At 41.7% G+C, this 27,037-nt stretch overlaps 1 protein-coding gene across 48 annotated transcripts in view; it reads left to right on the forward strand.

Moving 5' to 3' along the window:
* The window catches only part of PTPRD (protein tyrosine phosphatase receptor type D), a 507,941-nt gene that overhangs the window by 428,853 nt on the left and 52,051 nt on the right, over nucleotides 1-27,037 (forward strand). For all 48 annotated transcript variants that reach the window (XM_075317015.1, XM_075317121.1, XM_075317166.1 and 45 more), the window contains one exon: nucleotides 14,957-15,132. In XM_075317015.1, the coding sequence (XP_075173130.1) occupies nucleotides 14,957-15,132 (176 nt within the window). The remainder of the gene's footprint in view (nucleotides 1-14,956; nucleotides 15,133-27,037) is intronic.

The following is a 27,037-nucleotide window of genomic DNA, read 5'->3' on the forward strand; positions in this document are numbered from 1 at the left end:
TCGACTCCCATTATACTTTGGTTCTCGAGTTGCGCCCATCTGAGAATCCAACTGCTCGTTACGAGTACCGAGCATTGTAGGGCTCGGTAATAGCTATGTCTCAACTGAGTTAACTACGTTCTACAAGATAACCACTGGGTGGCCACATAGAGAAATATATATATATATATATATATATATATATATATATATATATATATCTCCCAAATATAGCTCCCAGTCAAAGATTATTAATATTGCTCTATTCATCTCAGGATATTTTGGTCCAAATGAAAAGGCAATGAATGATACATCTAGATTAGGGGTGGTCCACATGAGAGACCATGACTGGTCTGGAGGGCACAATTGGCTGAAATTAATTCTGCGCACAATATGAATATTAATGTATGAATTATAATTATTATTTTATAATAATATTAATTGTATAACTCACTATTGAGCACAATAAAGTATGCTGACGTCCCCCTATATACAGTATGACTACAAACACAGCCCCCTACATACATTATGAGCCTCCACACAGCACCGTACATAAAGTATGATCCCCCACATAGCCCCTCTATATTCAATGTAAGCCCCCACGTAGCCTCTCTCTATACATTGTGGGCCCCCACATAGCCTCTCTGTATATTTTGTGAGCTCCCACATAGCCTTTCTTTATACAGTGTGAGGCCCACATATAGCCTAAGTATATACAGTTTGAGCCCTACATAGCCTCCTGTATACAGTATGAGCCCCCGCATAGCCTCCTATATACAGTATGAGCCCCCACATAGTCACCTATGTACAGTATTAGACCCCACATAGCCCCTCATGTACAATGTGAGCCTCCATATAACTTCTTCATATTCACTGTGAGCCCCCACATAGCTCTTCTATATACAGTGTGAGCCCTCACATAGCCCTTTTATAGTCACTGTGAGTCTCACATAGACTCTCTATATACAATGTGAGTCCACACATAACCCCTTTATATTCACTGTGAGCTTCTACATAGCCTCTCTATATGCAGTATGAGCCCCACATAGCCCCTATATACAGCAGGAGCCCATCCTAAATACAGCATGAGCCCCCACATAGCCTGCTATATACATTATGAGTCCCACTTTGCCTCATGTATACAGTATGAGCCCTCATATTGCCCCAATATACAGTATGAGCCTACAGAGAGACTCTTATAGTATATATTTTATGAGCCCCACGTAGCCTCATATATACAGCATGAACCCCCACATAGCACCCCTATATGTTAGTATGAGCCCCAAATAACCATATCTATACACTTCTGAGCCCTACATAGATTTCTGTATATATTTCTGAGCCCCCACATTTCCCACTGTATACATTGAGCCCCACATAACCACCTATATACATTGAGTCCCACATAGCAGTTTCATATATACCATATGAGCCTTAACATAGCCTCCTATATATATTATGAACCCCATATAGCATCCTATATACCTTATCAGCTCCACTTAGCCTCATATATACAGTATAAACCTTCACATAGCCTTCTATATACATTATGAGCCCCACCTAGCCTTCTATTTACATTATACACCCAACATATCCTCCTAAATACCACATGGGCTCCCACATAGCCTCCTATATACTTTTTGAGCCTCAACATACCAACATAACTTCCTATATACAATATGAGCCAAACAGTCTCCTAAATACAGTATGAGCCTGCACATAGCCTCCTACATACATTATGAGCTTCACATAGCCTTTTACATACATTATAAGCTCAACATAGCCACCGATATATATTTTGAGCCCCGCATGGCCTCCTACATACATTATGAGCTCCACTTAGCTTCATACATACAGTATGAACCTCCACATAGCCTCCTATATATACTATAAGCCCCAGATAGCCCCCTGTATACATTATAAGTCCTGTATAGCCTCCTATGTACATTTTGAGCCATCACATAGCCTCCTAAATACAACATGAGCCTCCATATAGCTTCCTTTATACTTTTATGAGCCTCCACATAGCCTCTAATATACTTTCTGAGTCCCCACACATGAGCCCCTTACATACTTGCAAACATCCCATACTCATGAATTTAAAAAAAAAAACAAAAAACAGCAGATACTCGCCTTGCTTCTATTCCCTTGCTGCTCAGGTCACCGGTGCACTGGCGCTCCGCATCACATCATCGCGTCTACTGTGTCTAACTGTGATTGGTGGAAGATGGAGCCAGTGGCACCATCTTCCACCAATGTGTTCACCGTTGTCTGCATCCTCATGATACAGATAGTGGTGACATCAGAAAGCGAACAGAGGTGGAATTACGGAGGGGATCGCATGATACGGCCTGCGGGCTACTAATTTCAACTCTTTGAATGTAATGGTCCGGGGGCCAGACTGAACAGCCAGAGGGCCAGATGTGGTCTATGGTCCTCACTTTGCCCGGCCCTGATCTGCTTTCATACTTGTTCTGGGAGGGGTGGCTGCAGGATATTTGTGTTTTTGCATTGCAAAAATAAACTCTGACCACTTTAAATATATTAAAGAGGTTGTCCTCTTTATCTGTATTTTTCACAAATGTGTTGTGGACATGATTTTCTGGCACTTATTAATTTATATGTATTACAGGTTCTCCTACACAGGTCTCATGTCCATAAAATGGCTGTTGATGGATGGGCTTGTGACCAGATTAATTTGTCAGCCTCATCCAATTGAAAACAGTTTTCTAATTGGTGGAAGTCGATGGACTGGTCACATTTCCCTCCATCAACAGCTTTTGAAAACGAAAAAAAGAGAGCTTGACTGTCTGTGGGGAAACTGATGTTAACAAGTGTAGGAGGAGAACTTATAATGCTTATTATATGTTAACAAGTGCCGGAATGTCATGTTCACAGCACATTTGCTCAATTAAAGCTGAAGTGTCCAACTCTTTTAAGAAATGAATTAACTCAGTTATGTAAATATAGCACTGGAAGCAACTTACGGTAGTTTGAGTTGGAGAGAATGTAGACTTTTAAAGTAGGGAATCTAATATCATATACAATACAGCAGTGCTACTAGAATGCCACATATCATTTGATATATATTGAAGTAAAGATTTAAAAAAACAAACTTTGGATATTTTTTTGTAATGGTTCTTTTACGATCCTTCACCAGTAGTGGGAGAATCCCCAAGTTTGCTGTAAGGTGAATTTCCAGCTCCTGGCATTGAGAGGCTCTTGTAACAAGATGCTCCAGTCTAACGCTACGGGCAGAGAATTCAAAGTCTAATAATATTAATAAACTGTCCTGCTAGCTCGCACCCTCCAGCAACAAAAACATTCAATTCCATTTCTTCAGTAATTCAATACATTTCCAGCATTGCCAGTAAAGTGTATTCCTATGCCCGGAATATTTTCACAAATAATCAGCATGAGAATAACTGTTGTTTACGGCTCGAGATTTTCCTTTAACGTTCTATTGATTAAGGGATAAGTATATTGTTTACATCTACAATAACTCACATGGTGATCTTTATTACAAACCAATTATACATTATATATAGACTAAAATCACTAACTTGCTATTGATTATATAACACACAAGCTACATAGCCGATCGGAGGTTTTGTTTGTGAACAAACGATTTTAGAGTGTAAAGCCACATGCCAACAAATCATTATTCTCTTATCTTCATAGCACACAGTGTCGGGGAAGGAATTTCTATATTTGTCCTTATTTCTGACCATACTTTCTAAATAGATCGTATTGATAAATTACAGGAAGGACACAATGAATTACCATTATCCACTGTGAAATGCACGATGCACCAAAACAGCCATTAACGTTTGGTAATGTTCCTAAAATTAAAGGGCTTCTCCGAGCATTACTATAAAATAAATAAATACAATAAATAATATTCACTTATGCAACTGCCATAAATCAATCTACACCCGTAATAGATTTCAGAGGACTCACAGTAGGATAGGCTGCATATAGAACCTCTGCTCTAGACACGTCAGGTCAGAACAGCGTCCTGTCAGTCATCATGAATGCACATTCCTCCATTCAGTCAACCTGACAGAACATTAGGTGGAGTTGCTTAAAGGACAAGATAGACACCCACCTTTAGCTGACTGAGATTGAACATCCACCTCAGTCAGTCTGACAGTTGTAGTGCAGTTCAGGGAATACTTCTATTCCCCAGATGATCTTCACATAACCCATCCTATCATTGGTTGCACACTGCTAGATGGATGTTGCCATATTTATAATCCTAAAAGAGTGCACTAGATAAAGCTCACTTTTTGCTAAATATGGGTATTTATAAAAATGTTTAACCCCTTAGTGAAGGAGCTAATTTTCACCTTAATGACCAGACCAAATTTTGCAATTCTGACCAGTGTCACTTCATGAGGTTATAACTCTGGAACGCTTCAACGGATCCCAGTGATTCTGAGACTGTTTTTTCATCACATATTGAACTTCATGTAGTACCAAATTTAGGAAAATATTTTTTGCGTTTATTTATGAAAAAAATTGAATTTTGGCAAACATTTTGAAAATTTAGCAATTTTCAACTTTTGAATTTTTATAGCGTTAAACCACAGAGTTCTGTGACACAAAATAGTTAATAAATTGCATTTCCTACATGTATACTTTACATAAGCACAATTTTGGAAACAATTTTTTTTTTGTTAGGAAGTTAGAAGAGTTCAAAGTTTATCAGTGATTTTTCATTTTTACATCAAAATTTACAAAAAAATTTTTTAGGGACCACATCATATGTGAAGTGACTTAGATAGGCCTAGATGACAGGAAATACCCAAAAGTGACACCATTCTAAAAACTGCACCCCCCCCAAAGTACTGAAAACCACATTCAAGAAGTTTATTAACCCTTCAGGTGCTTCACATGAGCAAAAGCAATGTGGAATGAAAAAAAGTAAAAAATAAAATTTTACCTAAAAATGTTGCTCTAACCCAAATTTATTCACTTTTAGAAAAAATAACACAACAAAATGGACCTCACAACTTGTTACCCACTTTCTTATGAACGCGCCGATACCCCACATGTGGTCAGAAACCTCTGTTTAGACAAATGGGAGGGCTCGGAACAGAAGGAGCAATATTTGAATTTTGGAAAGCAAATTTGGTTGAAATAGATTGCGGGCACCATGTTGCATTTACAGGTCCTCTAAAGTACCTAAAGAGAAGAAACCCCTCATAAGTGACACCATTTTGGAAACTAGACCCCTAAAGGCTTCTATCTAGGGGTATAGTGAGCATTTTGAACCCACAGGTACTTCACAGATTTTGATAACATCACGTTGTCATATTGAAAATTTTAATAATTTTCTCAAAAATGTTGCTTTAGCATCAATTTTCTCACATTTTCAAGAGGTAATTCCAAAAATTTGACCTCAACGTTTGTTACCCACTTTCTTATGAGCGCGGTGATACTTCACATGTAGTCTGAAACCTTTGTTTGCACAAATGGGAGGGCTTGGAACGGAAGGAGCAATATTTGAGTTTTGTAAAGGAAATTTGGCTGAAAAAGATTGCGGGCACCATGTCGCATTTGGAGGTCCCCTAAGGTACCTAAACAGCAGAAACCTCCCACAAGTGACCCCATATTGGAAACTAGGCCCCTCAAGGAATTTATCTAGATGTTTGGTGAGTACCCTGAACCCCCAGGTGCTTCACAGAATTTTATAACGTTGAGCCATGAAAATAAAAAAATAACATTTTACCTCAAAATTGTTACTTCAACCAGGTAGCTTTTTTTTTCACAATGGTAACAGGAAAAAAAGTCACCATGAAATTTATTGTGCAATTTCTCCTGAGTTTGGCAATACCTTATATGTGGTGGAAATCAATTGTTTGGGCACAAAGCAGGGCTCAGAAGGGAAGGAGTGCCATTTGACTGCAAAATTGGCTGGAATCAATAGCGGACGCCATGTTGCATTAGGTGCCTAAACAGTGAAGCTCCTCAACATGTGGCCCCATTTTGGAAAATAGACCCCTCAAGGAATTTATCTAGATGTTTGGTGAGTACCCTGAACCCTCAGGTGCTTCACAGAAGTTTATAATGTTGAGCTGTGAAAATAAAAAAAATACATTTTTACCACAAATTTGTTAATTCAACCAGGTAGCTTTTTTTTTTTTTTACTAGAGTAAAAGGAAAAAATTCAGCATAAAATTTATTGTGCAATTTCTCCTGAGTTTGGCGATACCTTATATGTGGTGGAAATCAACTGTTTGGGCACACAGCAGGGCTCAGAAAGGAAGAAGTGCCATTTGACCTCAAAATTGGCTGGAATCAATAGCGGACGCCATGTTGCATTTGGAGAGCCCCTGAGGTGCCTATACAGTGAAGCTCCCCAACATGTGGCCCCATTTTGGAAAATAGACCCCCTCAAGGAATTTATCTAGATGTTTGGTGAGTACCCTGAACCCTCAGGTGCTTCACAGAAGTTTATAATGTTGAGCTGTGAAAATAAAAAATATATTTTTTACCACAAAATTGTTACTTCAACCAGGTAGCTTTTTTTTTTTTTACAAGTGTAAAAGGAAAAAAATCAGCATAAAATTTATTGTGCAATTTCTCCTGAGTATGCTGATACCTTATGTGTGATGGAAATCATCTGTTTTGGTGCACAGCAGGGCTCGGAAGGGAAGGAGCGACATTTGACTGCACAATTGGCTGGAATCATTAGTGGACGCTATGTCGCATTTGGAAAGCCCCTAAGGTGCCTAAACAGTGGAGGTCCCCCACAAGTGACCCCATTCTGGAAACAAGACACCTCAAGACTTTTATCAAGGTGTATAGTGAGCATTTTGAATCCATGAGTACTTCACAGAATTTGATAAGCTTAGGTCGCCATATTGAAAATTTTCATTTTTTTCACAAAAATGTTGCTTTAGCATCAAATTTCTTACTTTTTCAAGAGGTAACAACAGAAAGTGGACCCCACAGGTTGTTATCCAATGTCTTATGAGTGCAGGGATATGGGAGGGCTTGGAATGGAAGGAGCACCATTTGAATTTTGGAAAAGTTGAAATAAATTGCGGGCACCATGTCACATTTGCAGGGCCCCTTTGGTACCTGTATAGTAGAAACCCCCCACAAGTGACCCCATTTTGGAAACTGGACCCCTCAAGGATTCAGGTGTATAGTAAGCATTTTGAATCCACAAGTACTTCACAAAAATGTTGCTGTAGCAACAAATTTCTCACTTTTAGGCTATGTGGCCATGATCCAGCGACACGGCATCTAGTACACAGTGTCAGCCTTCCTGCAGAGATGTGAGTGTTGTCCACAGGATAAAGCAGCTGCTCATGCCCACAATTTGGTTCAGGCTGCTGTGGACTTTAGCTATATTCTACCTGCAGAGAGCACTCTTGTCTCCGCAGCATAAATTGACATGCTGAGGCTCGGGAAGCTGCACCACAGGTCGGTTTATGCTGCGGAGAAAAGAAGCACAGTGGGCATGGGATTTCTAAAAATTCTTCTACTGTGCTTCTACTGCACAACGCAGCGTTATGGACTCAGGGAAAACACTCTGCGCACAAAACGCTGCAAACCCTGATTGTGGGCGCACAGCGTAAAATGCTACAATGGATGAATGGATAGATGTCAAACATATATAACGTCCCACCCCCCTGCATATTCTAAGCTGGCACCCTCTAGTACCTTTCATGTGGCACTAAAGGGTGCCTATCCTTGTATTTAGACCCCCCAAAAAATAATAAAATAAACAACGTGGGGTCCCCCCTATTTTTAATAGCCAGCTAGGGGAAAAGAAGACAGCTGTAGCCTGCAAACCACAGCTGACAGCTTCACCTTGGCTGGTGATCAATTTGGAGTGCTCCCCAGGCTGTTTTTTAAAAAAATAAAAAACAAAATAGATCACCAGCCAAGGTGAAGCTGACAGCTGGGGTCTGGTATTCTCAGGGTGGGAAGAGCCATGGTTATTGGACTGTTCCCAGCCTAAAAATAGGCCGCAACCGCCCCAGAAGTGGCGCATCTATTAGATACTCCAATCCTGGCGCTTCGCCCCAACTCATCCCGTTGCCCTGATGCGGTGGCAAACTGGGTAATAAATGGGGTTGATACCAGATGTCTAATGTCACCTGGCATCAAGCCCAGCAGTTAGTTATGTCATAGCGTCTATCAGATACCCGACATAACTAATTGACAGTAATAAAAAAAAAATGACAACAAAAAAAAAATATTTGAAAAAAACACTCCCCAAAACATTCCCTCTTTCACCAATTTATTGAAAAGAGAAAAAAAAATCGGGTCCGCAGTAATCCATTTTGGAGGTCCCACGACGACTCTGGACTTTCTAGAATATGGGGGGCATGTTCAGGGAACGGATACCCTATTTTCTAGTCGTGCAGACCCTCCATTTGAGGAGTGTGGGTGCAATGACACTGCACTCACACTCCCCGGGTCACAGCTGCAGTGTGCGAGCAGCCAGCACAGCTCTCACTGAACACAGGAAGCTGTCTGATAGCCGCGCTCGGCATACGTGACCAGCGTGCACTGTGAAGGAGGAGGGATCCCGGGCATCGCCGAGGCTAAGGTACGGGGGAACACCGGGAGACACCGGGGAGGTATGGAGGGGTGACCTGGCAGGGCCTGGAGAGGAGTTTTCTGTCGCATGTGTCATGGCACATGCGACAAAAATCAGAGGGAGAGGGTGAATGCGGGCGAAGCGCTACTGTGCGCGGCAGTGTGCGCGTCACCATCTTCGATTATGGATGGGAGGGGGGGTTGGGGGGGCACTTTGGTGACACCGGGGGACCGGAGGGGACCGGGGAGGAGATTTATCTCCCAGTTTACATGTTTAATCATGCCAGATGGGAGATAAATCATTTTTTACCGGCACTGTCATTTACTGTAACGTGATCATCGGTATACGGTGTATACCGGTGATCACGTGAGCGGGGACCGGAAAAAACGGCCTGAATCATGATCTCCAGGGTCTCAGCTACCCCCGGTAGCTGAAACCCTGGAGATTTTCCTTTGCTGGGGGGCGCTACAAGCTTTTTTTGGCATGACGTCTCAAAGCGTCGGTTCAGAACAAGTACCCTGTTTTTCCGACGTCTTGAGACGTTAGGCCGTCGTTATGGGGTTACTATATAAAAGTATTTATTTACTAATTTAATCACATTTCTCAAAGAACCCCTTTAAGGTTGAAAGAAGACCTAGGTCCACCGAGTTTAATCTATAGCCTAATGTATTGATCAAGAAAAATTCAACCTTAATCTTGCAAGAAACTTTCACTATGTTTTGCTATTGCCGCCACACAGCAATTATTGTATTTCCCTCCAACTTTTTCTTAAAGGATTTCCTTTGGTTACATCCACATTTTTCCCATTTTGACTCCCCAATCCAGAGCATCTGCTACCATTTAAAGTAGTGGACCCCTTCTGATTCCACTTGTTTCCCACAGTTAAAATAAAAGACTTTGTACTCACCTCTCGTTCTGGTGCCATTCGAGCACTGTAAGAAACTATGGATTGGGGCTCATGTGACATTGTGACATCATGCAAGCCCCACATCTAGTCACCATTATTTTCTTTCTCCACGCCTTCGGACTAAATGAGCAATCAACAGAAAGTGAGTGGCAACCTCAGCATCACTTCCTGTTGATTAACTTATTTGATCCGAAGGTGGGAGAGGGCAGTCGGTGGTGATATTACGCGGAGCTTGCATGACGCCACAATGTCACGGGTACCCTGAACCGCAGTTATCAAGACATAGGAATGGCACCAGAACGGCAGGTGAATACAGGGTTTATATATTAACTGGAGAAACCGAGCGGACTCAGAACGGGTTGTCCTTGTAGTGGACAACCCCTTTCATGTGAGATAATCACGGCAGCATACGATTGGTTTTAAATTTCTGCAACAGATCAATGACCTTTAAACTCAGCCATTGTCATTAAGAACTGTCTTCAGTGTGAAGAAGAACATGGATTCTTGGAAGAGAAATTATGGCCCCAAAGAGTCCTGGTCTCAATTTAATGAGTCTATCTAGGATTACATAAAGAGATAGAAGGATTTGTGCAAGAACACATCCACAGAAGATCTGTGGTTAGTTCTCCAAGATGTTTGAAACAAGTGTACCTAAAAGAATTGATGTTGTTTTTAAGGCAAAGAGTGATCACACCAAATATTGATTTGGTTTAAATCTCTCTTCTTCATTTACTTTGCATTTTGTTATTTGACAAAAAATAAACTATTAACACATCTGGGGTTTTTTAAAGCATTTTTACCTTGCAGCATTTTTTGTACACCTGCCTGATACAATTGCCTGAACAAGTTCTTGGGTGAATTCCTTTTCTTTTCTTGCTGTTCTTGCCTCTTAGGGGCTCCACCAATGGCACCCGCAATCTATTAAAAAACAAAAGCTGCATTCTAAAAGTCAAAAAGCACTCCTTCCTTTCTGCTCTTGCTGTGTGGTCAAACAGTGGTGTACAGCTACATATCGGTTCTTACCACATTTAGTAGAAATTGCATAACACATTTTCATTTCTATTTTCCTTATGTGAGAGATTAAAAACAAGACGATCAAGAAGCATTTTAGTGGAAGAAACTTAAATTTTCCTTTTCACGGCCCAAAATTCTGTGAAGCACCTGTGGCTCAAAAATGTTCACTATACCCTTAGATGAAATCTGGCAGGGGTTTACTTTCCAAAATGCATCACTTGTTGGGAGTTTCTGCTGTTTGAGCACCTGCAAATGCAAAATGGTGTCCACAAACTTTTCCAGTCACAATTGTGCCTCAAGAGTCAAATGGTACTTCATTAATTCAGAGCCTTGCTGTTGACCAAATAGTAGTGTCCAACCAGTTATTGGGCATCGATGGATTTAGGAGAAATTGTGTAACAAATTACCGTATTTTTCGCTTTATAAGACGCACCTGATTATAAGACGCACCCCCAAATTTGGTGAAGGAATAGAGAATTTTTTAATAAATGGGGTCCGTCTTATAATGCCAGTGTCCGTCTAACAAATCATATAGGGTATATGTCCCTCATAGCCCCCCATCCTAAAATTAGCCCCCTTAATCTGGATATGGCCACCTTAAATTGAAAATAGCCCCCTTGTGCTGGCACATGTCCCCCAGTGATGCCACATGTCCCCTATGGCTGGATCACGGCCCCCTGTGGCTGGCACACGGCCCACTGTGGCTGGCACACGGCCCCCTATTGCTGGCACACGGACCACTGTGGCTGGCACACGGCCCACTGTGGCTGGCACACGGCCCACTATTGCTGCACACGGCCCACTATTGCTGCACACAGCCCACTATTGCTGCACACTGCCCCCTGTGGCTGGCACACTGCCCACTATTGCTGCACACGGCCCCCTGTGACTGGCACACATCACCCTGTGTTAGATATCACCCCCAGGCTGCTGCTTTTAGTAAAATAAAACACTCTTTCCTTACCTTCTCAGCGCTGTCCCTCCTCGTGTCTCCCTCCATGCTTGTGAGCTCTGGCTTCCTCCACTTCCTGGTTCTTAGTGCCAGTCATGTGATCGGCACAGCAGAGTGATACCATCTCTGTGTGCCTGATCACAGACAGCAGCAGAGACACCGGGAGATCAGCGCTGGAAGAGGTGAGTAAAGAGAGTTTTATTTTACTATGTGCAGCAGCATGGGGGCCATATCTAACACAGGGGGGCCATGTGTCATCAAAGGAGGGCGCAGGCAGATATAATATGCGCTGCTCCCCCAGCCCATCACCGCGGTGCGGTTTCAGCACCACGGTGATGGACAGCGGCAGTGCATATTATATGGAGCAGGAGATCAAAGGCTCCCTCCCGCAGCTTCCCCAGCCCCCAGAACCGCTCCAGAGCGGACCCTGCAGTATATATATGTGTATATATATATATATATATATATATACACACACCCCCGTATATTCGGATTATAAGACGCACCCCCTACTTTCCCCCAAAGTTTGGGGGGAACAAAAGTGCGTCTTATAAAGCGAAAAATACGGCATGTTTTCTTTCTTTTATTATCTCTTGTAAGAATGACAAATTTAAGGCTAAATTCACATTTTAGTGTAAAATAACATATAATTTCTTTATCACGGCCAATTCTGTGAAGTGCTTGTAGATGCAAAATCCTCAGCACACACCAAGATGTATACCTTGAGGGGTTTAGCTTACCAAATGAGGTCACTTGTAGGAATTTTTTTTTTTTTTTTGGCATGTTAGGACTGTTCAACTGTGATATGGCATGTTCAATTAATACCAGCCAAATTTGCACTTTTTAGTTTCCAAGTCCTGTCAGGTGCCCAAATGTTAAGGCCCTGTCACACACACAGATAAATCTTTGGCAGATCTGTGGTTGCAGTGAAATTGTGGACAATCAGTGCCAGGTTTGTGGCTGTGTACAAATGGAACAATATGTCCATGATTTCACTGCAACCACAGATCTGCCAAAGATTTATCTCTGTGTGTGACGGGGCCTTTAGTTAAAAACCAGATATGGACAATCAATTTAATCAGAAGAATTTTCATAACAAACTTATGGATTTGGATTTTCATTGAAAAAAATGTAATTTTTTATGTTCTTGTCCAATTGTAATAAAATCCTGTCGAGTAACTGTAAATGTAAAATGCTCAACACAACCTTAGTTAAATTTTTTTAAAAGGTCTAATTTCCAAATTGGGGTCACTTGTGGGGGACTTCTCCTGTTATGGCACGTCAGGAACTTTGGAAATGCGACATGTCGTGCACAATCTATTCCAACCAAATTTGCGCTCTTTCTTTTCAAAGCTCTGCTGTGTTCCCAAACATTAGTTTTCAACTGCATGGATAACCACTGCATTCAGAAGAATTTGCGTAATACATTTTTAGATTCAATTTCTCTATTACAACATATGAAAAAGACAACTTTGGAGCTATAACAACATTTTACTGGACAAATTGTAATTTTTTTTCACGTCCAACTGTAATAAAATCATGTGAAGCACCTTTGGTTTGAAAATGCTTAACATAGTCTAGTTTCCAAAATTGTGTCACTTGTAGATTGTTTCTGCTGTCTTAGCACATTAGAAATTCTGCAAATACGATATGGCATTTGCAATATAGTCCAGCAAATTTGTGCTTCAAAGATTAAAGAGCGCTTCTTCATTTCAGAGCTCTGGCATGTCGGCAAATAGCACTTTTAACCATATATAAGATATTGCCACTTTTGGGAGAAATTCCATAACAAATTATGTGTCAATTTTCTCCTATTATCTCTTGTGAAAATTCGGGCTAAAGCAACATGTTGGTGAAAAAAAATGTAATTTTTCATTTTCTTATTCCACTTTTGCATTAATTCCTGTGAATCTGAAGAGTACACAAATTTCCTAATAGCGGAATATATTGATGAATGAAGTTTATTAATTACTACCTTATAATTGGGAGCTGGGGGGGTTCATTACATATGTCTCAAAAGGGTACTTTACACGCTGCGATATCGGTACCGATATCGCTAGCGAGCGTACCCACCCCCATCGGTTGTGCGACACGGGCAAATCGCTTCCCGTGGCGCACAACATCTCTTACACCCGTCACACGGACTTACCTTCCCTGCGACGTCGCTCTGGGCGGTTCGTGCGGCATCACAGCGACGTCACACGGCAGTCATCCAATACCAGAGGAGGGGCAGAGATGAGCGGCCGGAACATGCCGCCCACCTCCTTCCTTCCTCATTGCCGGTGGACGCAAGTAAGGAGATGTTCGTCGTTCCAGCGGTGTCACACATAGCGATGTGTGCTGCCGCAGGAACGACGAACAACATCGTACCTGCAGCAGCAATGATATTAAGGAAATGAACGATGTGTCAACGAGCAACGATTTTTCACGTTTTTGCGCTTGTTGATCGTTGCTCATTGGTGTCACACACTGCGATGTCTAATTAGGGGTATATGCATTCAAAGTTTGAAAATAGCAATTTTTTCAAAAATTTAATCAAATTAGATGTTTTCATTAGGAAATGCAAAATATATTGACCTAAATTTACCACTAATATAAAGTACAGTGTGTCTTGAAAAATAACCTTCTTAGAATCACTGGGATGTCTTAAAGGGGTTGTCCACTACTTGGATAACCCCTTCTCATTCCCCTTGTTTGCCTCCGTAATAATAAATAAGCCGATGCAGCCGCGGTTCCAGCAATGTCTAAAGCCAAATTCCTGGGGCCTACGTAATATTTTTTGACATGCGAGCCCCACGACCAATCAGTGCCTGTTTCATTCTACCTGCCTTCAGACGTTTGAGCAGGAAGTCAGCGCAGCACTCACATCTTGCTCAAATATCCAAAGGCAGCTAGACAGACACCAGGTGCTTATTGATCTCAGGGCTTACATGTCATAACAATGTCACGTGGAGTCCTAGGAATGCAGCTTTAGACATCCCTGGAAGCATGGCTGCATTGGCGGTGAGTGCAAGCTTTTTTTTTTTTTTACAGGGGTGAACAAGGGGAATGAGTCCAAGTAGTGGACCACCCCTTTAAAGCATTTTAGAGTTTTTATTTCATTAGGGTTTAATAATGTTCACAATAGCAAATAAGCAAACAGTTGCATAGCCATTGTTGTGCGTGAACATGGTGTGAGCCCAGCCTTATATACTTTTTCTACCCTCCCAACTATTATACTAAATTTGCAGACAAGTTGGATCTGAATAGGTAGGAGTACTTAATTCTTTTGCTTTTCTATGTCCATTATTGCGTGACTGGACCTTTCAAACATCAAGAAGCCTAATGTCTGATATCGTATTTTGTAAATGCATTTCTATTTTCAACCCAATTAAACCATTGCTGTGCAGTATATTTTGTTCAAGTAATATTGTTACAAGAAAATCTTTCTAAACTCATCATTTCCAGTGATTGCTTTGAAAAGCAATAGGAAAGTATCTGTTTTCATTAGCTGATATTATATTGATCATTACAATCAGTCCTGCCCCTTCTTGTCTTCCAGGCATACCAGGAAGTGACTATATCAACTCCAATTACATTGATGGTTACAGAAAGCAAAATGCCTATATAGCAACGCAAGGACCTCTTCCAGAAACCTTCGGAGATTTTTGGAGAATGATGTGGGAACAACGCAGTGCTACAGTTGTAATGATGACCAAACTGGAGGAGAGGTCAAGGGTAAATATGTATATTGTTTTACAATATATCATTTTAATGAAGATTTTTATGTAGTTTGCATTGGGTAGAATAATATCATATAAATAACTGTAATTTGTTTACCACAATGTTCTCCTCTTGAAACATTGCTTCTAGTAGAGAATTCTACTAAATAACCATATATGAGTTATAGCAATATTGTAGGAATACTACATTTAAAGGGAATCTGTCAGTAGTTTTTTGCTATGTAATCTGATAACACCATGACATAGGAAAAGAGACCTTGACTACAATGATGTTACTTAAGGTCCAGTCACACTAAGCAACTTACCAGCGATCCCAACAACGATAGGGATCGCTGGTAAGTTGCTAGGAGGTTGCTGGTGAGATGTCACACTGCGACGCTCCAGCGATCCCACCAGCAACCTGACCTGGCAGGGATCGCTGGAGCGTCGCTACACGAGTTGCTGGTGAGCTCACCGGCAACCAGTGACCAGCCCCCAGCGCCGCGTGGAAGATGCTGCGCTTGGTATCTAAGGTAAATATCGGGTAACCAACCCGATATTTACCTTGGTTACCAGCGCACGGAGCTACACGTGCAGAGAGCAGGGAGCAGCGCACACTGAGCGCTGGCTCCCTGCTCTTCTAGTTACAGCACACATCGGGTTAATTACCCGATGTGTGCTGCAGCTACATGTGCACAGAGCAGGGAGCAGCGCACACCGCTTAGCGCTGGCTCCTTGCTCTCCTAGTTACAGCACACATCGGGTTAATTACCCGATGTGTACTGCAGCTAAATGTGCACAGAGCAGGGAGCAGCGCACAATGCTTAGCGCTGGCTCCCTGCTCTCCTAGTTACAGCACACATCGGGTTAATTAACCCGATGTGTCCTGCAGCTACATGTGCACAGAGCAGGAGCCGGCACTGACAGTGAGAGCGGCGGAGGCTGGTAACAAAGGTAAATATCGGGTAACCAAGGACAGGGCTTCTTGGTTACCCGATGTTTACTGTGGTTACCAGCCTCCACAGAAGCCGGCTCCTGCTGCCTGTACATTTAGTTGTTGCTGTCTCGCTGTCACACACAGCGATCTGTGCTTCACAGCAGGACAGCAACAACTAAAAAATGGCCCAGGACATTCAGCAACAACCAACGACCTCACAGCAGGGGCCAGGTTGTTGCTGGATGTCACACACAGCGACATCACAAGCAACATCGCTGCTACGTCACAAAAGTTGTTCGTTAGCAGCGATGTTGCTAGCGATGTTGCTTAGTGTGACGGGGCCTTTACTGGGCTAGGTTGTGCTGTTTATTTTTCAATCAGCAGGAGATTATCACTACAAGACAAGCTGCCCCATGCCTTCTAGTCCAGCACTACCTCCTCTGATAAGCAGCTCTCTGTCAATATACATTGTATACAAAAAGCTGCTAATCAGTAGTGTGTGTATGCTACTGAGGGCCCAATATTCTCGTACTTCTACATCTGCAGCAGAGAAAACTATACTTCTATCACAACTGCTGCACCCAGTAAACTAATTGGTACATCTCTGGAGTCAGAGTCTCTGTCCCTACCTTATTCTTCTGTCAGATTGCTTAACAAAAACCTGCTGACAGATTCCCTATAATTGCTGTTATTACAGTATCCAAATGTTAACCTGTCAGATGTATTCCAAGAAAAAAAGAACAATTTTAAGCATACATTTTTTCCATTAAGGCGGGCTTTGCACACTACGACATCGCAGGTGTGATGTCGGTGGGGTCAAATCGAAAGTGACGCACATCCGGCGTCGCAGTCAATATCATAGTGTGCAAATCCTTTTTGATACAATTAACGAGCGCAAAAGCGTCGTTATCTTATCATCGGTGTAGGGTCTGACATTTCCATAATGCCGGTGCAGTGACAGGTACGATGTAGTTCCTCGTTTCTGCGGCAGCACACATCGCTATGTGTGAAGCCGCAGGAGCGAGGAACATCTCCTACCTGCGTCCCGGCTGCAATGCGGAAGGAAGCAGGTGGGCAGGATGTTTACATCCTGCTCATCTCCGCCCCTCTGCTGCTATTGGCCGCCTGCCGTGTGACGTCGCTGTGACGCCGCACGACCCGCCACCTTAGGAAGGAGGCAGATCGCCGGCCAGAGCGACGGCGCAGGACAGTTAAGTGCATGTGAAGCTAGCGTAGTGCTAATGTTCGCTACGCCAGCAATCACAAGATATTGCTGCTGCGACGGGGGCGGGGACTATCGCGCTCGACATCGCAGCATCGGCTTGCGATGTTGCAGCGTGCAAAGTACCCCTAAGACTTATGAGAATGTCACTTAAAATATTTTATTTAGATATTTTTTTAAAATCAAATGTTTCCTCTTTATTTAAACCTTAAACCATAAACATGATGTCTAGACAATAAGTTTACCTATGCTAAAGGTCACTCTGAGCACAACGTGATGATGGGTAACTTTCCTACATGACAATTTAAGCAGATTTGTCAGCTGATTTCACAATACAGGCTGCATACATTAATAAGTAATTCATTTACACCTGATGAGGCTGGTGTACCTTAAAATCCTAATATTAAAATTGTTATTTTTCTATGAATCAAGCTAATGAGTGAGCGAGCTTATGACATGAGTCCGATGTATTTAATCTCCACCCACTTTGCCTCACTAACAGCTGCAGCTTGTACTAAGCAGTGTGAGATTTCAAGAGCAGCAGGGAGGAGGGTCTCTTAGGGGTTTGTTAGGGACTTGGATTTGAGGATTCAATCTGGTGACTTTTTTTGTATGGTTGATTCTTCTATCTGCTGAGCTATTGTCTTATCCTCCCTATCCAAATGCTGATAGTTCCAATTGTCTATGCTCTCCCTTCTTTGTTCACTCCTCTAGAGATGAGTCTTAAGGCCCAGTCACACTAAACAACTTACCAGCGATCCCAACAACGATACAACCTGATAGGGATCACTGGTAAGTTGCTAGGAGGTCGCTGGTGAGATGTCACACTAAGCGAAGCTCCAGCGATCCCACCAGCAACCTGACCTGGCAGGGATCGCTGGAGCGTCGCTACATGGGTTGCTGGTGAGCTGTCACACAGGCAGATCTCACCAGCAACCAGTGACCAACCCCTAGCCAGCAGCGCTGCGTGGAAGCGATGCTGCGCTTGGTAACTAAGGTAAATATCGGGTAACCAACCCGATATTTACCTTGGTTACCAGCGCACACCGCTTAGCGCTGGCTCCCTGCACACCTAGCCACAGTACACATCACGTTAATTACCCAATGTGTACTCTTTTACGTGTGCAGAGAGCCGACACTGGCAGTGTGAGAGCGGCGGACGCTGGTAACCACGGTAAACATCGGGTAACCAAGAAGCCCTTACCTTGGTTACCCGATATTTACCTTCGTTACCAGCGTCCCCCGCTCTCACACTGCCAGTGCCGGCTCCCTGTTCGTTGCAAACCTAGCCACAGTACACATCGGGTTAATTACCCGATGTGTACTCCAGCTACATGTGCAGAGAGCAGGGAGCCGGCACTGACAGCTGAGAGCGGCGGACACTGGTAACGAAGGTAAATATCGGGTAACCAAGGTAAGGGCTTCTTGGTTACCCGATGTTTACCGTGGTTACCAGCGTCCGCAGAAGCCGGCTCCTGCTGCCTGCACATTTAGTTGTTGCTCTGTCGCTGTCACACACAGCGATGTGTGCTTCACAGCGGGAGAGCAACAACTAAAACATGGCCCAGGACATTCAGCAACAACCAACGACCTCACAGCAGGGGCCAGGTTGATCTTGGATGTCACACACAGCAACATCGCTAGCAACATCGCTGCTACGTCACAAAAGTTGTTCCTTAGCAGCGATGTTGCTAGTGATGTTGCTTAGTGTGTCGTGGCCTTTAGTTTCCTGTTTTGGCCTACCCTATCACATTGTGGGTTGTTTACTTTTCACTGCCCTTCTTTGCTGGCTATAATGTTCTGAACATAAACACTCTTGTCACACAGGGTGATGGAAAAAGGTAAAATGCGCACACTGCAGTTTTGTTGTCATAACAAAACTGCACCTTACCCCAGATATGTAAAAACAATGCTTGTAATGATGCTGCATTTTTGGTGCGTTGTTGATGTGTTTTTTTCAGTAGAAGCAAGCCAAAAACGCAACAAGATAGAACATGCTGCAGTTTTTTGTCAGCAGTTTTGAGATAAATAAACTGCAGACAAAAAACTGCAACATGCTCACAGCAAATCTGAATTCCCATAGACTTTGCAGGAAAGTCAAAAGTAAGAACTTTCTGACATTAAAAGTGCACCAAAAAAGCGACAAAAACTGCAGCGTACGCATGAGGCCAAAGAGACGACCTGCTGCAGAGAGACACCACATTTGCACCCAACTAGTCCCTGGACAGACTAGACTAAAAAGACCTTAGCCACACAACTCAAAACACCATCTTGGATCTCACTCCATAAAAGGCCATTGAGGGGTTTCTTGTACCTCCTAAAAGACCAGAGGGGGTGCAGCAACAAACTGCCAACAAGAAATTGAAGGTGTGCAGGAAGATGGAAATACCTAGAGTGAGAAAACTAAAATATGTTCTTATATGTAGAGAGGGAATGCTAAAGAAGGCTACAAATAAGGTGACCAAGTATAATCTTCCTAAACCCAAGTACTACTAGAGGTGCAAGAAACCCCTCAATTGCCTTTTAGGAAGTCAGGTCAATGGTGGTGTTTAGAGCTGTGCAGCTAGGGTCTTTCTAGTCCATATATGGACCAGATGGGTGCATGTATGGCATCTCCCTGTAGTAGGTCTTTACCTTTTCCATTACCCATGTGTGAGAGTATGGCTATGTGCGCACGTTGCGTATTTGCATGCAGTTACGCTGTGATCTGCACCATAGCGTAACTGCATGCGTCCTGCGTCCCCATCATAATTTATGAAGATTATGCAGGAGACGTGCCCACGTGGCATATTAGAGCGCAGCGCTTCGGCTGCTGCCCGAAGCGCGTGTTCTAAGAAGTGACATGTCACTTCTTTCCTGCGCTCTCAATGCATCCCCTGCTCTGTCTATGGGAGGGGCTGCACTCAGAGCGCATGGAATCGGGGTTTTTTTTTCCATTACGGACTCTTTCTGCAGCGATTTGAAGCGCACGTGTGCTGTTCAAATCGCTGCATAAATTTCTGCAGGGACAAACGCTACGTGCGCACATAGCCTATGAGTCTGAGAGTTCAGAATATTATAGCCAACAAGGAAGTTATATGATAGGCAAATATATAAAACTCAACCCAAAATGTGATAGGGCAGATCAAAATGGGAAAATGAGAAACACCTGGAGAGAAGAGGAGCAATCCAGGAATGGAGAAGAAGAGAGAGCAAAGACTACTAGACCCATCAGCATTTGGACACTAAAGAAAAGGCAATATCCCAGCAAACAGGAACTGACCATGCAGCAATAGGTCACTGAATTGAATCCTCCAACCATGTCATAACAGGTGGAGATTGAGTTAAAACTTTCAATAAGGTTTACAGCCATTTTGACATGGATTATGTGTGTATGCCGTTTGTAATATGAAATGTGGGGACAGATCTACTTTAAAGGATTATTCAATGCCTTTAATTATTTAGACCATAAAATATGGGTTTACAATTGACTTGCTTTTTCTGCTATCATTCGCCTGCGATGAGAGCTTTTATTTTTTATCATTTACAGCTGGTACGTCATAGTTACATTCCAGAAGATTGGTTAACTCATAATATTCCACCAGCCACCTCTCTCCAGCCCATCAATTTCTATACAGCAGTTAACTGCTCACCTCCTTACCCTGCTCCTCTCCACTTCTGAATAGCTGCTGTTATAAATCTTGCAAAGTTGCTGCATTTTTAACAGCATTTTTCCTAATCCTGGCTCTTTCTGTCCAGAACTGTGCGCTTGTACAAATATACTGAGGGCAGTGTAGACTCCAGAACAAACCACTGATAGCTGTATGTGTTACAGCTGAACGTGTGCTGAGCTTTAGGCTGTGTTCACACAGTGCATTGTTGCTGCATTTTTTTCTGCAGACAAAATCTGCTCACTTGGCAGTAAAATGCTGCATTCAAAATATTTTTTTTACATATTTGCATAGTTTTTCCAAAGTGTTTTCACTACATGTTTTGATGCGTGTATTTGGTATGGATTGCATGTGTGCGTTGTCTACAGTGCGTGGTTAATAAAGTTAGTTTTATTCACCAAAAAACTTTTGTTATGGGGTTTTTTTGCAACGTTTTACGCCTTCTATGTGTAAAAAAAAACCGCTTCAACTATGCTGAAAGATTTGGCATTCTACATATTTTAAAAAGGCTGTAGTTCTCAAATTCAGGCAGGAAAAGAAAAAAACAAGCGTGTGCATGAGATTTCTAAAATCTCAAAGCACCTTTTAATTGGCATAAAAATTGCAGCAAAAAAAAACTTTGCAAAAACAGTGCATGTGAACATAGCCTTATAGTTTTACAACTCTGCTACTCATCCAAACTATCATTCAAGGAAGGGTGTCTACCCTGTTAGAAGTAAGGAAACTAACTGTAAGGAGACTTCATAGCTCTAATCTGGTCAAGTGACAACTTGCGAATACTTCTTTAAAAGGGTTATCCACTATGTGATGTGCGATGTGACAGAAGTGGGAAGACTGCAACCTATCAGGTTGCTGCAGTACTCAAGTGACTTAAACAATGTCACCAGGTCGCACGGAGACAGTGTTTGTAGCACTGTTTTTAGATATGTTCTACTGTCCACTACTTGGAAAACTCCTTCTTGTTCTCCATGTTTGGCCCCATTAAAATAAAAGAGCTTACACTTCCCTCCAGATCCAGATGACATTCACATTCCCTGGGCTCACATGAGATTGTGACGTCACGGGAGCTCCATACCCAAACACTCGCCAAGCTTCTCTGTTCCCGCCTTCAGACGTATGAGCAATCAACAGGAAGTGAGCGTCAGCCGCAGCTCTCACTAGCTATTGATTAATAAATTTGGGTATTTTTTTAGATAAAGATTTACAAACAGATAAGTCACTTCATTAGTAGATAAAAAATTCTTTAGAACAGACATTCAGTTGGCTATTAATATGCTACATTCTCACAGTTCCATGGTATTAATTTTCTAGAAGCGCAGTACTGAAACCGGACTTAAAAAATAACTTATACAGGGACATAAGATTTAATCAAAACCGTAATTACCAATTTAGCTTCTTTTTTTAAGTGGACAAAAGAAAATAAAATGGAAGAATACATTAACCCCATCACTCATCAATCAATGGTCAGACCAGTGAGCTTCTGCCTGATACAAGGTCACTGTCATTATTCTGATCAGCAATTGTGTGCAAGTTTTTCTAACCTTTATATATCTTGCACCAATTACATGTGTTTCATCTTTAGCAATGGTCGTAATTTCTACTAGAAAATATTAAACAAATGTAATTCAGACAACAAAGCTGAGTTCTGCGTAGTATATACGGTAATTTTACCATTCAATGTACTGTATATACTCGAGTATAAGATGAGTTTTTCAGCCCAATTTTTTATGCTGAAAACGTCCCTGTCGGCTTATACTCAAGTGAGGTTCCCACAAAACATTATGCTCACCTGTCCTTCATTCCTGCAGTGTCCTCTTACCTGCTTCTTGCAGACTGAACATAGACCCCCCTCCATGGTCACATTCAGTGTACAGCACCGTTACTGCTGCAGTGGCGCCGCAAAGCATTCAACTGCAGTAAAGTGATGATGACAGACAGCAGGGGCAGCCTTATGCATGCTATCATGGAGGGGTCTATCTGCCTGCCCTCTTGATGATTGCAGTTGGGGCCAGGGCTAATGCTGCCATCATTGCTTAACTGCAGTTAAATGCTTTGGGCCGCTGCCGCCGCAGAGTATTCAACTGAAATGAAGTGATGACAGCAGCGGCGGCCCCATGCACCAGACACCATCATTGAGGGCGTCTATCTGTGGTCTGCAAGAAGCAGGTAAGAGGACACAGCAGGAATGGAGGACAGGTGAGAATAATTTGCGTATTTGTGTATGTGAACAACGGCATAATAGAGGACAAGAAGGATACCAGTATGAGGACATTACTACAGGGCACAAGGATGGGGCACATTACTACAGAATGGGGGCACAAGGATGGGGTACATTACTACAGGATGGGGCACAAGGATGGGGCACATTACTACAGAATGGGGGCACAAGGATGGGGTATATTACTACAGGATGGGGCACATTTCTTCAGGAGACAAGGATGGGGCATATTACATTTTATTGGTATCTATTTTTTTTTTTTTAATTTACCAGTAGCTGCTGCATTTTCCACCCTAGGCTTATAGTCAAGTCAATAAGTTTCCCCAGTTTTTCGTGGTAAAATTAGGGGCATTGACTTATACTCAGATCAGCTTATACTTGGGTATATACGGTAATTGATAAATATCATGTATATCATGGACAGTTTGATCATGTTGTATGTTTGTGGCCTTAATTAGAAGTTAGCTATTCTTGGCCATGCAACCAGCAATTTGTGCTGAAAACTTCTGTAACGTTGCCAAATAATCAGAGCTTACTGTACATTTAAGTTAATCAATCTTCCATATGGGACTGTTGAGTTGGGGTTGGAAGACCCAGAGGCCAATCCATACACCTGGGGTTTGAGTATTTATTTGTATCTTATCTGACCAGAATAGACAAGTTTTCACTTTTGGAATACAGGTAGAAGAAATCAATACAAAAGCAAATTCACATTATTACAATACAGTGACATTTGGCCAATTATATTTTGAGACCGGCACCATTCTTAACAGGAAACATAATACCATTTGGCATTTTCTATGCTTTTTTTCTTATTTTACAAACAGAATATACTTTTCCCTTGAAAAAAAAATTAGTACAATGTTGATATGACAAGCTGTCAGTGTTCAAGTGGAAGAATTATATGTATTTGCAGTCGTCGCCTGGCCAAGCTTTTAACTGTCTTAAGGTGCCAATCAGTTCATTTCTGCCCATACCTGCTTTTTTTTCATCTCCTTTAAATAATGGTTATTGATGTAATAATAACAATAATAATCTTCTTTCAATAAGGTGTGATTGTAGTGAAAATACTCATTTCGCTGTCATATATTGTCTCATGAAGAAACCATTGGAGCATATGTTGCATTCTGTCAACGGCGTTTAAAAAAAAATTACCCTATCCAAAAAGGCATTTTTCCCCTCCCAGTTATAATCCATTTCTGTGAAAATGTCACTTGCTTCTGAAAACTTTCACAATGCAAAGTCGTGGTTTTTGTTTTTTAATCAAGGTTCACTTTATGAATGAAAGATTCAGTGTTTTCAGCAGCCTCCTAAACAATCAAAGGGAAATTACGTAGGAAGCCATACGAATTCTGTAGTTGGAAGGATGCCAATTATTTGTCGGTAACTGATACACCGACTTGTATGTCATTGTAAATTCTGTAATAGCAAAGGCTCATTTTGCCTAGAAAATACACGAAGAAAAATGTCATTTCAAAAACAAAAAAAAAAAGTTTCTTCTATTATCAGAGAATTGTGTATTGCTTCCACAGAAGAATTTGTAGTGCTTTACAAACGCACCCAAGGTTTCTATTCATTTGGGTTAATTATGTTGACATTGATTTCCATATTCTAGAAGAGTGTGCATTGTTCTGGCATGCGGGAGGTCACCCACAGAGTTGGTGTGTGATGACTGCCACCAAGGAGCCTAGAAATTAAACTGAAATGTAAACATCTATTTTATCCCAAGAAATTTTATTTAGCTATTGTTACTGTAATTATTGTTTTTGTCAGAAGTTGGGATAATGTTTGATTAAGTAATACATCTCCTAGACGATTAGAGGGGTTTTCCATTGAAGAACAGTTATATTTAAAGAGTGTAGACTGATTAAAAATAAAACAAATCTAAAAGTAATATTCACCCTTCCTGATCTCCTGTTAGTCCCTTTCCAAACCTTACCTGGTCCATATTAGACAAGGAAGGAAAGGCGATCAGTTGGTTCAAAAATATTTTTATTAATTATTGCAAAGAGGTAGGAGGGTGGAGGCAAAAAAACGGATTACATCACCACAGTCGTAAGGTAAAGATATGTATATATATTTAAATATACAAACAGTGGCTGGCACAACAGTGCATTATAGATATAGAAATTACACCCATATTACTGTATCGGACATCCGAAGAAATATATGCATATATAAATATATCTACATGTGCACAGATGCTGATATCTCACTGACACATACGGTTAACACCACAGACACATTCATATCATAGATGGTCCATTACCTAATAGGCAAAAGGACCAAACATGAAAAGTATTATCATATGTGCCAATGTTTTTTAATACAGATCAGCACAAATACGCCTATACCATAGATTATCCACTGTCTTATGGGCAGAGGAATCCAGCATGAGGAATATTCTAACATGCGCCCATGTCCACTACACAGGCCAACATTACACCCGATGGAACACGCAAAAGAGACATCCACATACAAAGGTGGAAATGAAACTGTCAAAAATTTCTCCACTAGGGGAATATAATAAGTATCCAATAAGTGCTCCAGCAGGTGAATGCGATCAGAGAACGGACAGAGGCACATATCCCAACATGCCCATGCAAGGGATTCAAGTATTCAAAGTACAGCACATACGGTACCAGAGTGCCATGGAGAGAATCGCATACATCGGAATTAATAAAGAATGGTGCAAAAAATAGCAACAAACAGCACTGGAAACGATAGGCCAGCAACAATAAACATTACCTAAAGAGTAATCGCTGTGGTGGTAATGCGCCCTGGTCCATATTAGGCTTTACCTCCTGATCCTATCTCTACAAACAGAATTTGGGTGAAATTCCCTGTGGAGAAAACATTTTCACAAGGATTTGGAAACATAATTTCTTTTTTTCTGAAGATTAGTAAGGAACATGATAAGTATTATAGTGCAATGCTTAAAGAGGACGAACCACCGGGATTTTCCTAGATAAACTAAAGCCAGTGCTATACTGGCACTATCAGGCTGATTCTAAACATACCTTTAGTTGTGAGATCGGATGTATAGTTTCTGAATTACAAGTAAAGTTTGTGAAATGCACTGTTATTTTATTGATAGCAGCTATAGAATATCTAATAGGCGGCTCATTTTTTGCTAGTTATTCCTGCTCCTGTCTGCCTGCCTGTACTTCCTCCCCCTGTCTCTGTTATTACAGGAGGAGGAAGGACAGGCAGGCAGATAGGGACATGTGAACAGATCTTTATTAATACAATAATATGTAGAAAAATGGAGGCACTCACCGTTTTTGTAGAATTTTCAGACATAACATTTATTTAGGCATAGGGGGAGGGTGCTGGGAGAGCGTGCACACAGACAACGGCCGTATCACACCGTATACCGATACTTCTACAGGTCCAAGGTGCTGAACACTTGAATTTCCGCTTTAAATTGTATCTTAAAATTCCAGCCACAAAGATTTATAGCTTGTTCACTAAATAGAAATGTGGGAGCACCCAACCTATCTAACACCTAAGACGTAGGAGCCGGACCCCCCAACCCACTCCTACCACCATTTTACAGGAAGTGTTTGAATGGGAAAGATGCACACAAATGCTCCATTGAAAGTTATTATTTTGTACTAACCACTCAAATTACACCCAGACTTGAAACACCAGCATCATTTCATTATTACTATTATCTTATCAAGCCCTGATGTTATGTCCAATAATAAACTTGGCTTACAGAAGGGAAAATTGCTGAAATTAGAATTTATAATTTGTGACCAGAACAATAAATAAAAGAAAAACACCCACCACCAAAAGTTTGGACACACCTTCTTACTCAAAGAATTTTCTTTATTTTCCTGTCTCTGAAAATTGTAGATTCACATTGAGGGCATCAAAACTATGAATTAA

This window comes from Anomaloglossus baeobatrachus, chromosome 1 (assembly GCF_048569485.1).
Source record: "Anomaloglossus baeobatrachus isolate aAnoBae1 chromosome 1, aAnoBae1.hap1, whole genome shotgun sequence".
Taxonomy (NCBI): domain Eukaryota; kingdom Metazoa; phylum Chordata; class Amphibia; order Anura; family Aromobatidae; genus Anomaloglossus; species Anomaloglossus baeobatrachus.